This window comes from Parambassis ranga, chromosome 16 (assembly GCF_900634625.1).
Source record: "Parambassis ranga chromosome 16, fParRan2.1, whole genome shotgun sequence".
NCBI lineage: Eukaryota > Metazoa > Chordata > Actinopteri > Ambassidae > Parambassis > Parambassis ranga.
This window is the reverse complement of record NC_041036.1, coordinates 13,130,034-13,142,218: the sequence shown is the minus strand read 5'-3', so window position 1 is coordinate 13,142,218 and position 12,185 is coordinate 13,130,034. Positions and strand designations below refer to the sequence as shown.

Below are 12,185 nucleotides of genomic sequence, written 5' to 3'. Positions count from 1 at the left end.
GAAATGTTTTACCGCAGCCTCGCGGGCGTCCAGCGAACATCCCCGCCTCGTGTCGGCTTGTGTTACATTAGTGTGATCACTGTGGAGTACTTTTCCGTCACCTTAGTTCTCGAGTTTGGCGCGGAGCGGCGCCAGCATAGTAAAAAAAAAAAAACAACCGACCTATTTGCGGCAATACGCTCCAAATGTTTACTAACGTGGTTGTTTGTTGTTTATAAAGGACGTATACAACAACACAGCGTTTCCTTGTGGTCTTCGCTCACGGTGGGTGCTGGAGTCTGCTGCTGCCGTTGCGTACTACGACTACTACAACCACAAACACCACCAGCAACACTACTACTAACGTTACTGAGCCGCTTACTAGAGCGAAACACGACAATGTTCCTGCTTTTACAAGTTTTAAAAAAAAAAAACATGCAGTCACTGTCCTTCCAGAGTCTATAAGGGAAGAAGCTCTGGACTGTGTGTGTGTGTGTGTGTGTGTGTGTACTCCATGCGTTGTAGAGAGTGTGTGTGTATTTGCATGCTAAACACGGTTGTGCGGGGAAGAATCAGGCCCGTGTAGTTGTAGGATAATAAAGCGCCACTTGAAACCGGTTGTTTGTGTTTGTTACCGAGCACCGTGCAGCACAGCAGACCGCCTGACTGCCTCGAGTCATAATACTCCTTTGACATTGTGCAGCGCCTCTCGTAGTACTCACAGGAAGAAATCATCGCAAAGAAGACGGGGATGCGTTCGCAGTTTCCTCGGCTTTCCCCTCTCCACTTTTCTGCACTGCAATCACTGTCGATGCACCCCTGACATTTCTGACTGGGCAGTTTTTTTAAGAAGCTGTTTATGTTTTTGTTTTTTTTTAAACATTTGCACTTCCTCCAGTGTCTTCCTCTGTCCTGCATGCATCCTTCATGTCCTCTGCTATTATTGCAGTTGTGTGTGGTGTTCATGATGTAGGCATCTTTGCATTGTTTGCATTTGCTTGTTGAGCCACATTGATGTAGCATTGGTTGTTCTGCCATTTGGTCCCAAACAGGAACAGTCGTCTCTGATCTATGCTACAACCTCCTGATCAATGTGGACAAGAATGCACAAATTCCAGCACATTCCATTTTTTTTGTCAGTTATATAGTCAGGTATGCCAACCAGTAAACAGCTGCCAGTATTTCAACTGTCACATAACACTTGCATGCTCACACACACACACACACACACACTGCACAGCTTACCCTAATATACCTTGTTTTGTTTTACTTGTGTCATGCTGCCTCTACAATCACCCCCCAACACACACACACAAACAGACACACATAAAGCGTGTGTCTGTGTGTGGAGATTTTTTTTATTTTTATGTTTTGCTGTTTCATGTGTGAGTGTGTTCCCCGGTGACCCAGTTAAGGGCAAAGTCGCCCCTGCCATGCTAAACTATATGAGGTCTAAAGTATAGGCTTTACCACCGCCGCTGCCATGCCACTTGTCTTCTCCTGCTTGTGCGATTGCATGTTCTTTCTTTCTCCATCTCTGTCCCCTGTCGCTGCAGCCCTGCGCCCATACAGACGCCCATAAAATGCTTTTAGGAGAGAAATGAGCTTCTGTGTACCTGGCAACTACATGTACACTGATGCTGAGATATGGTGAAAATGCAGCGTTGGACAAGGTAGACACAACCTTAAGACAGCCATGTATATAGTATTTGTATGAGAAGCTCGAATGCCCCCTCATCTCCCACATACACACACTGTGCCAGGGTGCTCTGTGGCACAGACTAATTCTTTACGACTGACTGACGTCAGTCGGTAGAGCTTTAGCAGAGTTATATAGTCTAGTAATAAATGATATACAACTTAATTTTTTTGTAGTGTCTAAACTTAGCTGAGGTTTTCTTGTGAATGACGGTTTTGTGTGTGTGTGTTTGTGAGATGCGTACATGCACCCTTGCCCAACCTGCTAAACAAGATACTCGTTTGGGTAGAAATTTATCCTCAAAAATGAGAATAAATGTGTATATATATATAGAAATATTTATTTATTTATTTTTCTTAATCTATCCAGTGAGCTCCTGTAAGTGTTTTATATGGCACAATAAATGTGCAAGTGTCAGACAATATATAGATCCAGGGGAGATTTTAACAGTATATGCATGACTGCTGTGTAAATTCCAAGGAGAGCATTTAGTGTGTGTGTAAAGTTTGCCGTTGCTGTGCAGTGAGCAGGAGGAGGAGGGTAATGTTATGTGGTCTTGCTGTTTATTGGGTGAAACAGCATCTTTTTGCAGTTTAAGGAGGAGTCTGGGCCAGCGCTATGGAGACGTTGATTATATGTCTATTCAGGATTTATAGTAGCTTTAGAGCCGTCCAGGAGCACCTCACTCTTAACCCGCTCTAATGTTGGAACATGGACGTCTTGAATTCAGTCGAAACTGTGATTCACGCAGCTTCGTCCAACTGTGGATTTGGGTCCTAATTTCTGATTATGCAGCAAGATAGCACTAAGGAAAGGAGATTTTGCTTTAGACTTTCTTTTGACATCTTGTATTGTTTCTAACAAACACAAAGAGTTTTTTCACTTCAGTTATTTTCAGTTAGTTAGCTGTAATTCAGGGGATGCTTGTCGAGAGCACAGTGTGTGAAATGCTTTTGATCTTTGAGGTAATCGTGACATGTTACAATGTTTTTATTATATGAAAACCCATAGATTATTTTTAAAACAATTTAATTAATAAAGAAATTTACTATTAATACATTTGGTATTTTATCAGCAATTTCAAATTAGATACTGTGGATTAGAAGCTGCTTGTCTCTCGATGGAGAATAAACAGTTTTACTGTAACTGCAAACTTAAATACCTAGTTCTAAAAATAAGTCCACTGTTATCTATATGTTGTCTATATGGTACCTTCAAAGTTGCAGAATGTGAATACACACAGATGCCTGCCACTGGCTTATCAGCCAAAGCCTAGAGCATTTTGTGAGGCTCTGTGCATAACCAAACACATTTTTTCTAAGCTAAGATCAGATCCTCGCCAGTCATTTAGTCAACCACTCAGTCAGCCATGTGGCCCCGACTCTTTTCTGTCTTTTTCCAATGCTCTGCAGTAACTCTACACAGGACCAGGACTCCCAGTCCAGGCCTCAACGTCTGCTCTAATGAAGGGCTACTCGGCCTGGTACTGGTAGGAGGTGCATTCCTACAGTCAGAGTTTTCTTCCCTCTTTAATAAGCTATGTCTTGGAGGGACAGTTTAGTAATACACACTTATCTGAGATATACATTCTGTCAGAGGTGTGTATGCATGCTATTGGCACAGTGTTTCGTTAGAATTTATTAGGTGTGTCTTGGGAAGCTTTCAGAGATCAAACTGGATCAGAAGGCAATTTGGTCTGTTTGAAAAAAATTAACAAACATTTACAAATAAACATTTATCCTGAATTAAAGGACACTCATATTCATCAGTTTTATAGTTTGCTGCACATGTACAGGTATAAATAAGAGGTGTTTTCAAGTCTCTGCACATATAGGAAGCATAGGGATACAGCAAATATATCCAGGTTTGAAACTATCCATATTACACAAGTTGCAATGAAACAACAATGATCAAGATTTGTTTATGACTATATTTATTTACAACATGGTATCAAAATAATGCAAATAATTAAGATTAAGAAACCTTTATTAGTCCCACAATGGGGAAATTGCATGAAGTGTTGAATTGGGACTACTAATGAAGATGAAAGCGTCTTTGTACATTACATTGTGTGATGTTTTAGGACAGAGGTCAAACTGCAGAGGTGGTGAAGAGTGTGTGAAAGACTGGCTGTTATTAGTCATTTAGTCTCCGGAAGAGATGCTTTTCTGTACTGCAGGAAGTGAAAATGGTGCGCCTATGTTGTTTGTTGCAGCAAACAAACAGTTAACAACAAGGTCACCTTATGCATATGTTTGGCAAACTTTTCCAGTATATATGACAGCAAGCGTGTGAATTACAGTGTGTATATTTGAAGGAATTCCAGCATTAGCTCATTTTACCGAGCTTAATCGAGAGGAGCACACGTCCGTGTAGGAGTGCGTGTGTGTCTGTTTGTGTGTGTGTGTGTCATTGTATTTAGCCTGTAATCTTGCATCAGTGAGTGTGCCTGATCCTGTGCCAGCCTTTTAATTTCTCTCATTTTGGGCATATCTTACCATGGCAGATTATTCCAATTATATTGTCTTTTTGTAGAAGTGTGTGTGTGTGTGCGCGCGCGTGTGTGTAAGAGAGAGAGAGAGTATCAGTGTGACATTGACAAAAGACGACTGTGAAAGACTAAGACATCGAGAAAGAGTGAGAGAGGCCCGGCAAGTGCTAGAATGACTGTGGAAATTCCCAGCGACTACACAAGAACAGCCTATTTGAACAAACATTCAAACAGCTGCGTACTCCTACCCTTCTCTCTCTTTCTTGCTCTCTCTATGTCTCTGTCTCTCTCTTTTTTCTCATTCGAGTTGAAGAGTGACCTCACCCAGGCCACTGCCAGTCTTTTCTTTCTGATGGAAGTCAAAATAAATGCTTGTTCCTTAGTTGTTACACAGCGAATAAAGTGAAGCGATCAGGCGACCTGTAGTATGAGACAAGTGTGTGTGTGTGTGTGTTGGGTGGGTGTTGTGTCTGCATGTAGTTAATGTTATCGAGATGGAGGCCTCAGAGACAAATTGAAGCTAATGACTCTTTCTTTCTTTCTTTCTTTCTTTCTTAGATATTCTTCTGAGATTAGTGTTTTCCCAGAGCTACCTGCAAAATAAAACAATGACTTACCATCATGACCTAAATATCTAAATATCTTTAATTATTTTGACTAGTAACTGAGAAGAATATTGATATTTAACGTTTATTTAGGAATTATGGTTAAGGAAACATTTATGTGCAAGCATGCATGCATGCATGCAGCCACACTGATGTGAATCAGGTAGGCACAGAGAATGAATGAGCTCACCTTTGATATTTAGCCAGTGCAGTGCAGCACACTTCCACATATGACATAATTTTCCTCTGCAATTTTTGATTATGACATTATAATGACCACTTGTCTTCTGCATCTCCCTCTTCCTTTCCAGGCGACATTACGAACAGCAGGAAGAAAGAAAAGTGGAGGACAAAAATATTAAAGGAGTGCCTTAGAAGTGGAAAAAGAGGAGCATTGTGCAATCTGCAGCACTTTATGAACAGAGAAGAAGAGATGAGGCCAATAAAGAAACACAGAGGGCGTTCTCCTGCGTTAACTAGAGGCAGAGGGGTGAGGAGAAGAGGGGGCTCACAGTCACTCCAAGAAAAAGACCCCAAAAGAGTCAAGAGGGAGACGCTCCTCAAACCCACACAACTCATACCCAGTGCTCCCTCTAAATGCAAACAGACCACACCCACAGCCGCCAACGACGAGCCAGTCACAAACAGCAATACGTCCATGAAGGAGGAGCCTGCTGAGCTAAGGAACCCTGTGGAGTTGAATGAGAGTGAAAAGGAAAAGACAGAAAAAGCAAAGACATTGGGCACAAATGGAAATAGCACCATGCCCACTGACCTTATAGCATCGCCTACCTCTGCCCCTTTGCCACACTCCACAGTTACACCCCCTCTAGCCACCAATCAAAGCCCTGGTTTGGGCTCCGTCTCTAGTAGGAAAACAGCCACATTTAAGGCTCGTGTACCCAAGAAAAAATACACATATGAGCACTTTGCCAACAATGCAAGTGTCATGAGTACCATTCCTACCTCTAGCCCTGCACTCATACACAACAGTTGTCATAGTATCAACAGCAACATCACTGACAGTATGAATAATCCCAATAATAAGATGAGTAATATTAGTAATAGCATCAATAAAAGCATTAATTCAAGCATCAGCATCCATAGCAGTACTAACACTACAAGTGGTATTAACAGTAGTAACAATTGTATTGGGAGCCATAGCGCTTTTATCAATAGCAGTAATAGCAGAAGTAATAATTGCTCAGGTAATCAGCCATCAGTGCTAACTGTGGACAGTAAAACTACGAAAGCAAATCATTTAGTATCCAAGGAGGATAAAACCCTCAGGACAGAAGATTTGTATGATAAGGAGTCCCAAGCTGGGGAAAATGAGTCAGAGGGGGCCCCTAACTCTGTGCGGTCCTCCTCCACTGATACAGCCAGTGAGCACTCAACTGACCTGGATGTGATGGAAGCAACAGGACCAAACATTCATCAGAAGAACTCTCACATCACAGCTTCTCTCCATAACTCACTCCTTGAAGAGGCCAGTCCTCCACAGGGTCTTGCTGAAGCTCTGGCCAATGGCATAAAGAACCAGAGAGTCCTTGCTCGCCAGGTGAAGAGGTGTGGTCCTGAATCTGCAGCTAATGGAGATTCATGCAACGTATTGCCTCTGTTTAGGCCAGGCGTGGTGCGCAGAGTGAGTGGGGACACTGTTGAAGTCCAGCTCCAAGGAGAGGAGACCCTTGTTAAATACCCTTTTCATAGTGGAACTGTGATGGCTTCATCCTCAGCAGCTGAGAACACTGTGGAGTTCATTCTGGACGCTCCTCCGCCTGGCATGGCACCTGTTGCTGTTGGGACCAAAGTGTGTGTGCCATTTGGTGGAGAGGAAGGGGACCCTGTGCTGTACAGAGAGGGGATTGTTGCTCAGGTGGACCCCCACCCCGGTGTCTCATTTCCTTACAAGGTGCTTCTGACTGAAGAAACTCTGGGTGGAGGAGTGGGAGACGAGAATGGGAAAAGGAAAGCAAACGGTCAGGCTGTGTGGGTGTCACGTCAGAGCCTGAGACTGCTCACCCCTCCCTGGGAGGTCTCACATTTAGATGGTGGGAGGGCAAAGGAGAGAGAGCGGGAGAGGGAGAGGGAGAGGGAAGAGAGGGAACGGCAGGAGGAGATGGAGGTAGAGAGGGAGGTCTGCCAGTTGAGCATTGGAATGGGGGTGCTGGGAGGTGGAACAAGGTTGGGTCATGGTTTTTCACATGAAGGGGTCATAGGAGGGCACACCTATGGAAATATACGTCCACTCACCCATTCCTCCACTGTGACTTCTAGTGTAGTGGCCAGCACAGATCAGAGCTGTGGAGATAATTACACTGACAGAAAAAGGCACAAACAGCCAAACACTCCAGACGAAGATGTCGAGGTATCTCGTCTTAATATAGGCCACACCATTGCTCCAAAATCAAATTCTGTCACCTCGCAGCACAGAAACATCATGTCTAAGTCCAGCGACTACCCTCTCTCCTCCTCTCATCTTTCTGTAGTGCGGGGCCTGGGACCCCCACACCTCTCCACCTTAGCTAGTCCTCAGCCACCTCCATCCCCTGCCTTACTGGGGTCTGAAATAAGCACCACTCCAAACCTACCTCCATCCAAGACCACTCCCACCCAGACCCCTCCTACTCCTACTTCTGGTGGGGCGACCTCTACCTCCTCTCGCTCCAGGACTCCTCTCTCATTGGCTCAGCAGAAATACAAAAAGGGTGATGTGGTGTGCACACCCAATGGTATCCGTAAGAAATTCAATGGTAAACAGTGGAGGAGGCTCTGCTCCAGGGAGGGTTGTATGAAGGAGTCACAGCGTCGAGGGTACTGCTCCAGACACCTGTCTATGAGGACCAAAGAGATGGAGGCAGCAGGAGGAGAGAGGGGAGGAGGAGGCAGCAGCTCAGGGACAGTCACCCCCTCTGACCTTCGGGGGAGAGCTAGCAGCGAGTTTGAGTGGGACGACACATCACGAGAGAGCAGTGAGGCCAGTAGCAGAGGAGACTCCAGACCCCGCTTGGTCCTCCCTTCCCTCCTCCCTCATGACCTGTCGTCGCGCTTTGACTTTGATGAGTGTGAGGCTGCGACCATGCTTGTGTCATTAGGGAGCTCCCGCTCTGGCACCCCTTCTTTTTCTCCCATCTCCAATCAGTCGCCCTTTTCCCCTGCCCCCTCTCCCTCACCCTCTCCACTGTTTGGTTTCAGGCCGGCCAACTTCTCCCCAATTACTGCCTCCCCAGTCCTACAGCAAAGAAGGCACCGGCAGCCCAGTGGCACAGGGGGAGGGGGGGGAGGGGGCAGTAAGGCAACAACCCCAGCTGTGGGAGGAGAAAGGGAGAGACACACTTCCGGCATCCAGCCCTCCTTCCACAATAACTTGACGTTTACAGTCCCTATGAGTCCCAGCAAACGAAAATCAGATGCACCTCCTCCACCTCCCCTCCCCTCACACCATCATGATTACACACCCAAAACAGAGGTGGAGCAGGGAGACCACAGCAATTCTTTCAGGGTGCTATCTCCCCAAACTTCAGCTTCACACTCCCACACACACACACCCACTTTCTCCCGACCCAGAGGAGTGACCACCCCCTCCTCCAGCAGGCCCCCGTCCTCCATGGCCGTCTCCCCTCCTCCTCTGCTGGTGTCTCCCACTCCTCCTTCACCTCTCACCACTGATGGAGGGCCCCGTCGTGTGGTCCCTGTATCCCAACAGGCGTTGCGGGACTCCCCTGTCATTGTGAGGAATCCTGAAGTCCCATTGGCAAAATTTACAGAGTGTCCCATAGGAAGAGGAGGTGGTGGTAGTGGAAATGAGGGAGGGGTGGACACTTCATCCAAAGACATTGCCATAACCCCCCTTGCTCCTCAACCAGTTTCTGGCCTCCAGGTTCCCGTCCCAATCAACGCTGCTACAGCCACAGTACCCAACAGCACCGTCCTCTTGCGGAGTCCATCCCAAACTCTGGTGCTTGTGTCTCCATCACCTTCCTCCCTGCCCACCACTGCCACTGCTGCCACCCCCTTGCAGGCCCTTTCAGTCACCATCAGCACAACAGCCACAGCTCAAGTACCAAGCTGTGCAGGCAGCTCTGCGGAGCTAGAGAAGAACCGGGGAACAGGGTTTGGTGGTGAGGTCCAGCAGCCAGTTCCCTGTCACCCTTCTCCCACTGCTCTGCTGCCCCTTATCCTGCCTGCAGAAAGTCTTCACCCTGTTCCACGAAAGGACATCATCATGGGACGTCCCGGCACAGGTGAGAGTTGGTGGATATGTGTGGGTGGATTTTGTATGTCAGGATAGTTGAAGAAAATAAAAACCCAGCTTGTGTTGAGAAACACAATGACAAAAAATATGATATAATACAAGACATTTATCGATTCAGATTAATTTCACAAAATGTATGCCCTGTATTATACAGACTTAAATCTTGCAGGTCTGTATTTATAAAGGAAAAATTTTACTGCAAAAACAATAATGTTTTAGTACAAGCAGAACGACTGTTTATTTTAATTAATAATAAACATCTCGTATTTCATTGTTTAAATTTATATCCCTTACACATTCTAAATTTAGTTGTTATCATACTTCTCTTATACATTTTTGCAGGGTATTTGTTTTATATCTGTATGACTGTGTAGTGTCGATGACTGACGCACAGTTTCAGTTCCGATCAGACTGAGGCACTATCACTTTTTGCTGGCCTTGAACTAGTACGCTAACCAGCATTTTGCAGTAGGATGGCATGGATTCCTTTACTCAAAAAGTGAAGTGAGGCTCCATAGAATTGCAGAGATTATGCTGCTCAGGAGAGACAGAAGAACCACATCTTTGCATTAATACAAATTTAGCTGAAGCTGCTATAAATGTCAGAACCTTTGAATAAGTCTTAGCAAGTGGAGTTTTTATTTTGCACATACACAGAGATGAGGAGATGTTTTTAAGATTTAATTCTAAAATGACATTTTCCTGATAAATGAAATCATAAAAAGAATTATTTTTTTCTGATAATTACATACCAACCAGCTATTGTTATTCTTTTTTAACTTAAGACTCAACATTAAACATTTGTTGTTTTTAACAAAGTCCTATTGCAGTATCAAAGTGCTGCGTAATGTTTTTGGCAGTTTTACATATATTAACCTGTCCGATAACAGATGACACCTACAATGTAATCAAAGGTTAAATTCACATGAACATGCCACGACCTGTGTGTGTGAGAGAGAGCGAGAGAGAGAGAGAGAGAAAGAGAAAAAGAGAAACTAGTGGAGCTCTTGTTAGCCAGCATGCTGTTGTCCCATATGGCTGCCTAGTTGTCTGTCCACCATCCTCCTGTCTGCTGGTAACTAAATACTAAAGCTGGTCACATGACCTGAGTAAGCCTTGCAACAAACACCTTGGATTCACCAGGTCAGGACTAGGCTAGAATTACTGATGATGATGAAAATTCACCATATTCGCTAAAATCATCGGCTTTCAGAGCATAGGGAGTATGAAGATTTTAGAAAACTATATATATATCAGGCTAAATATTTCCTGGTGTGAATTTTGACTGCAATATTTTGTGTGTATCCAATTGTGAGTGTGTCTCAAAGTGCGTACGAGAAGTGCAGGAGGAAAAAATGTATGCATGGACATGCATGCTCTGGTGATTTTGTATTTCTATAGGGATTAGACTGTATGTTATACAGGATTAATATTATCGATATTAGAGAGTCTTTTACCTTCCCGTTTTATTACAGACAGAACTGTAGCAACACACAGGATACATTGCAGCAGCATGTGATTGTCACACATTGAATGGAAAAGTTTGATAGTAAGTGTATTGAAGAAAAGTAAAATGATGTGGAAATACGTGCTGTCAGGAAACAGCTCCTTCGAATCAGTGCTACACACAAAATTAAGATTTAAAGACAAAAGCAAAAACGAGTACGGTGGGCTCGATGTGCTGTATGTAGGCCACTTACAGACTCTTTCCCCCAACTTGTTTTTGATTTGGTGCTTTAGAGAGAGGGGGGAAAGATTCAGTGAAGACGGCAGCACACATAAAATAATGAATCCTTCACTTTTATTTTTTGCTACCGACATATTTATTATTAAGTATAAGCATTTTCTATTTGCGTTTGACTTATGGCCCATGTGACTATTATCTTCTTACTAGATACTACTTTATTCTCACTGTCTCTTGCCGTGTGTTTGTTTGTTTAATATGTGACTCATGTAAAGATATAGTGAAACAAGGTAGCAAGGTGGGTTGATTCTAAATGTGTGTGTGTGTGTGTGTGTAGGATATGGGCTGTAAATTTCAGTGTATTGTGTGGGTGTGTGAAGATTTTGTTGCTCAAACTCCTGTGTGGGAATAAGCTGTACTACAGAGTGTGTGTATTTGAGTGCATGAGAGAGCATTATTCATCATCAGCTGAAAATAAGAGCCCACTTTCCTGTTCTGTTATGTACATGCACATAGTATCAGTTCGCTTCAGCAAGACCTTTTGCCCTTGCTGTTTACGTGCTTATGGCCGCACGGATGTTCATGAGTGTGACAGAGAAGTGGACGGGAAAGGCAACGCTGTCGTTTTGAGTGTATGCTTCCTCCTCAGATCCCCTTTTTTGCAGCTGAAGGGACGCTGAATGAATGAATAGCATCTCTTTGTGTTAGTGCACACACACTCGGGTGTGTGCGTGTGAGGAGGACATGTGGGTGTTAAAAAGAGTGTGTGAGCTTTTGCATATGGTTGTAGGAGAATGTGAAATGTATGGGAAAGTAGGCAACACTGTGTGTGTATGTGTGTGTGCACAGATTTGGTGTGTATTTTTATAAGCAGTCTTTTTTCTCAGTAGGTTCTCTTAGTGTTTTTTGATTTATTGGTTGGGTCAGTAACTTGCTATGAAAATATAGTTTTTAATATACTTTTATAAAATGTTACCTTATTTAATTCTCTGGGTGTGAAAGCGCTCTGTAAGACACTCTACTTGAAGTATATTAGTCTAAAACATAAATATAAGTTTATCTTTGTGATGTTAATAGTTAATAACAGAATAACATTCAGAGCACAAAATTTCATGTATTAATTTAAGAAAATCTTCACTAATTATGGAAAATGATTTGATAAAGATTCTCAGTAATCCAGGTCATTTTTCATTCAAGAGCTCGAAACAGGGCAACTGGACTTGTTAACAACTGGACAAGTTCCTGAATCTTTTAAATTCATTCAGAGACAGAAAAAAAGTGTGGTCATACAATTAAATGAATTAATCAAATGAAGACTAATTGTCCAGTGTGTGCCTGTGTCAGGTGGGGACTTTTTATTTGGAGTGAATGAAATGGCTTTAAAATATGCGGCAACATTAAGAGCACAGTTTAGCTGATGTTACTGCAATACCTTCGATGCATATTTACACCAGTGTGTGTAAAAAGAA

General features: G+C 43.6%; 1 protein-coding gene across 1 annotated transcript in view; it reads left to right on the top strand.

Annotated features, from left to right (window-relative positions):
* The window catches only part of cicb (capicua transcriptional repressor b), a 31,474-nt gene that overhangs the window by 434 nt on the left and 18,855 nt on the right, over positions 1-12,185 (top strand). The window contains 1 exon segment of the mRNA XM_028424369.1: positions 5,086-9,021. Within this exon segment, the coding sequence (XP_028280170.1) occupies positions 5,190-9,021 (3,832 nt within the window). The 5' untranslated portion in view covers positions 5,086-5,189.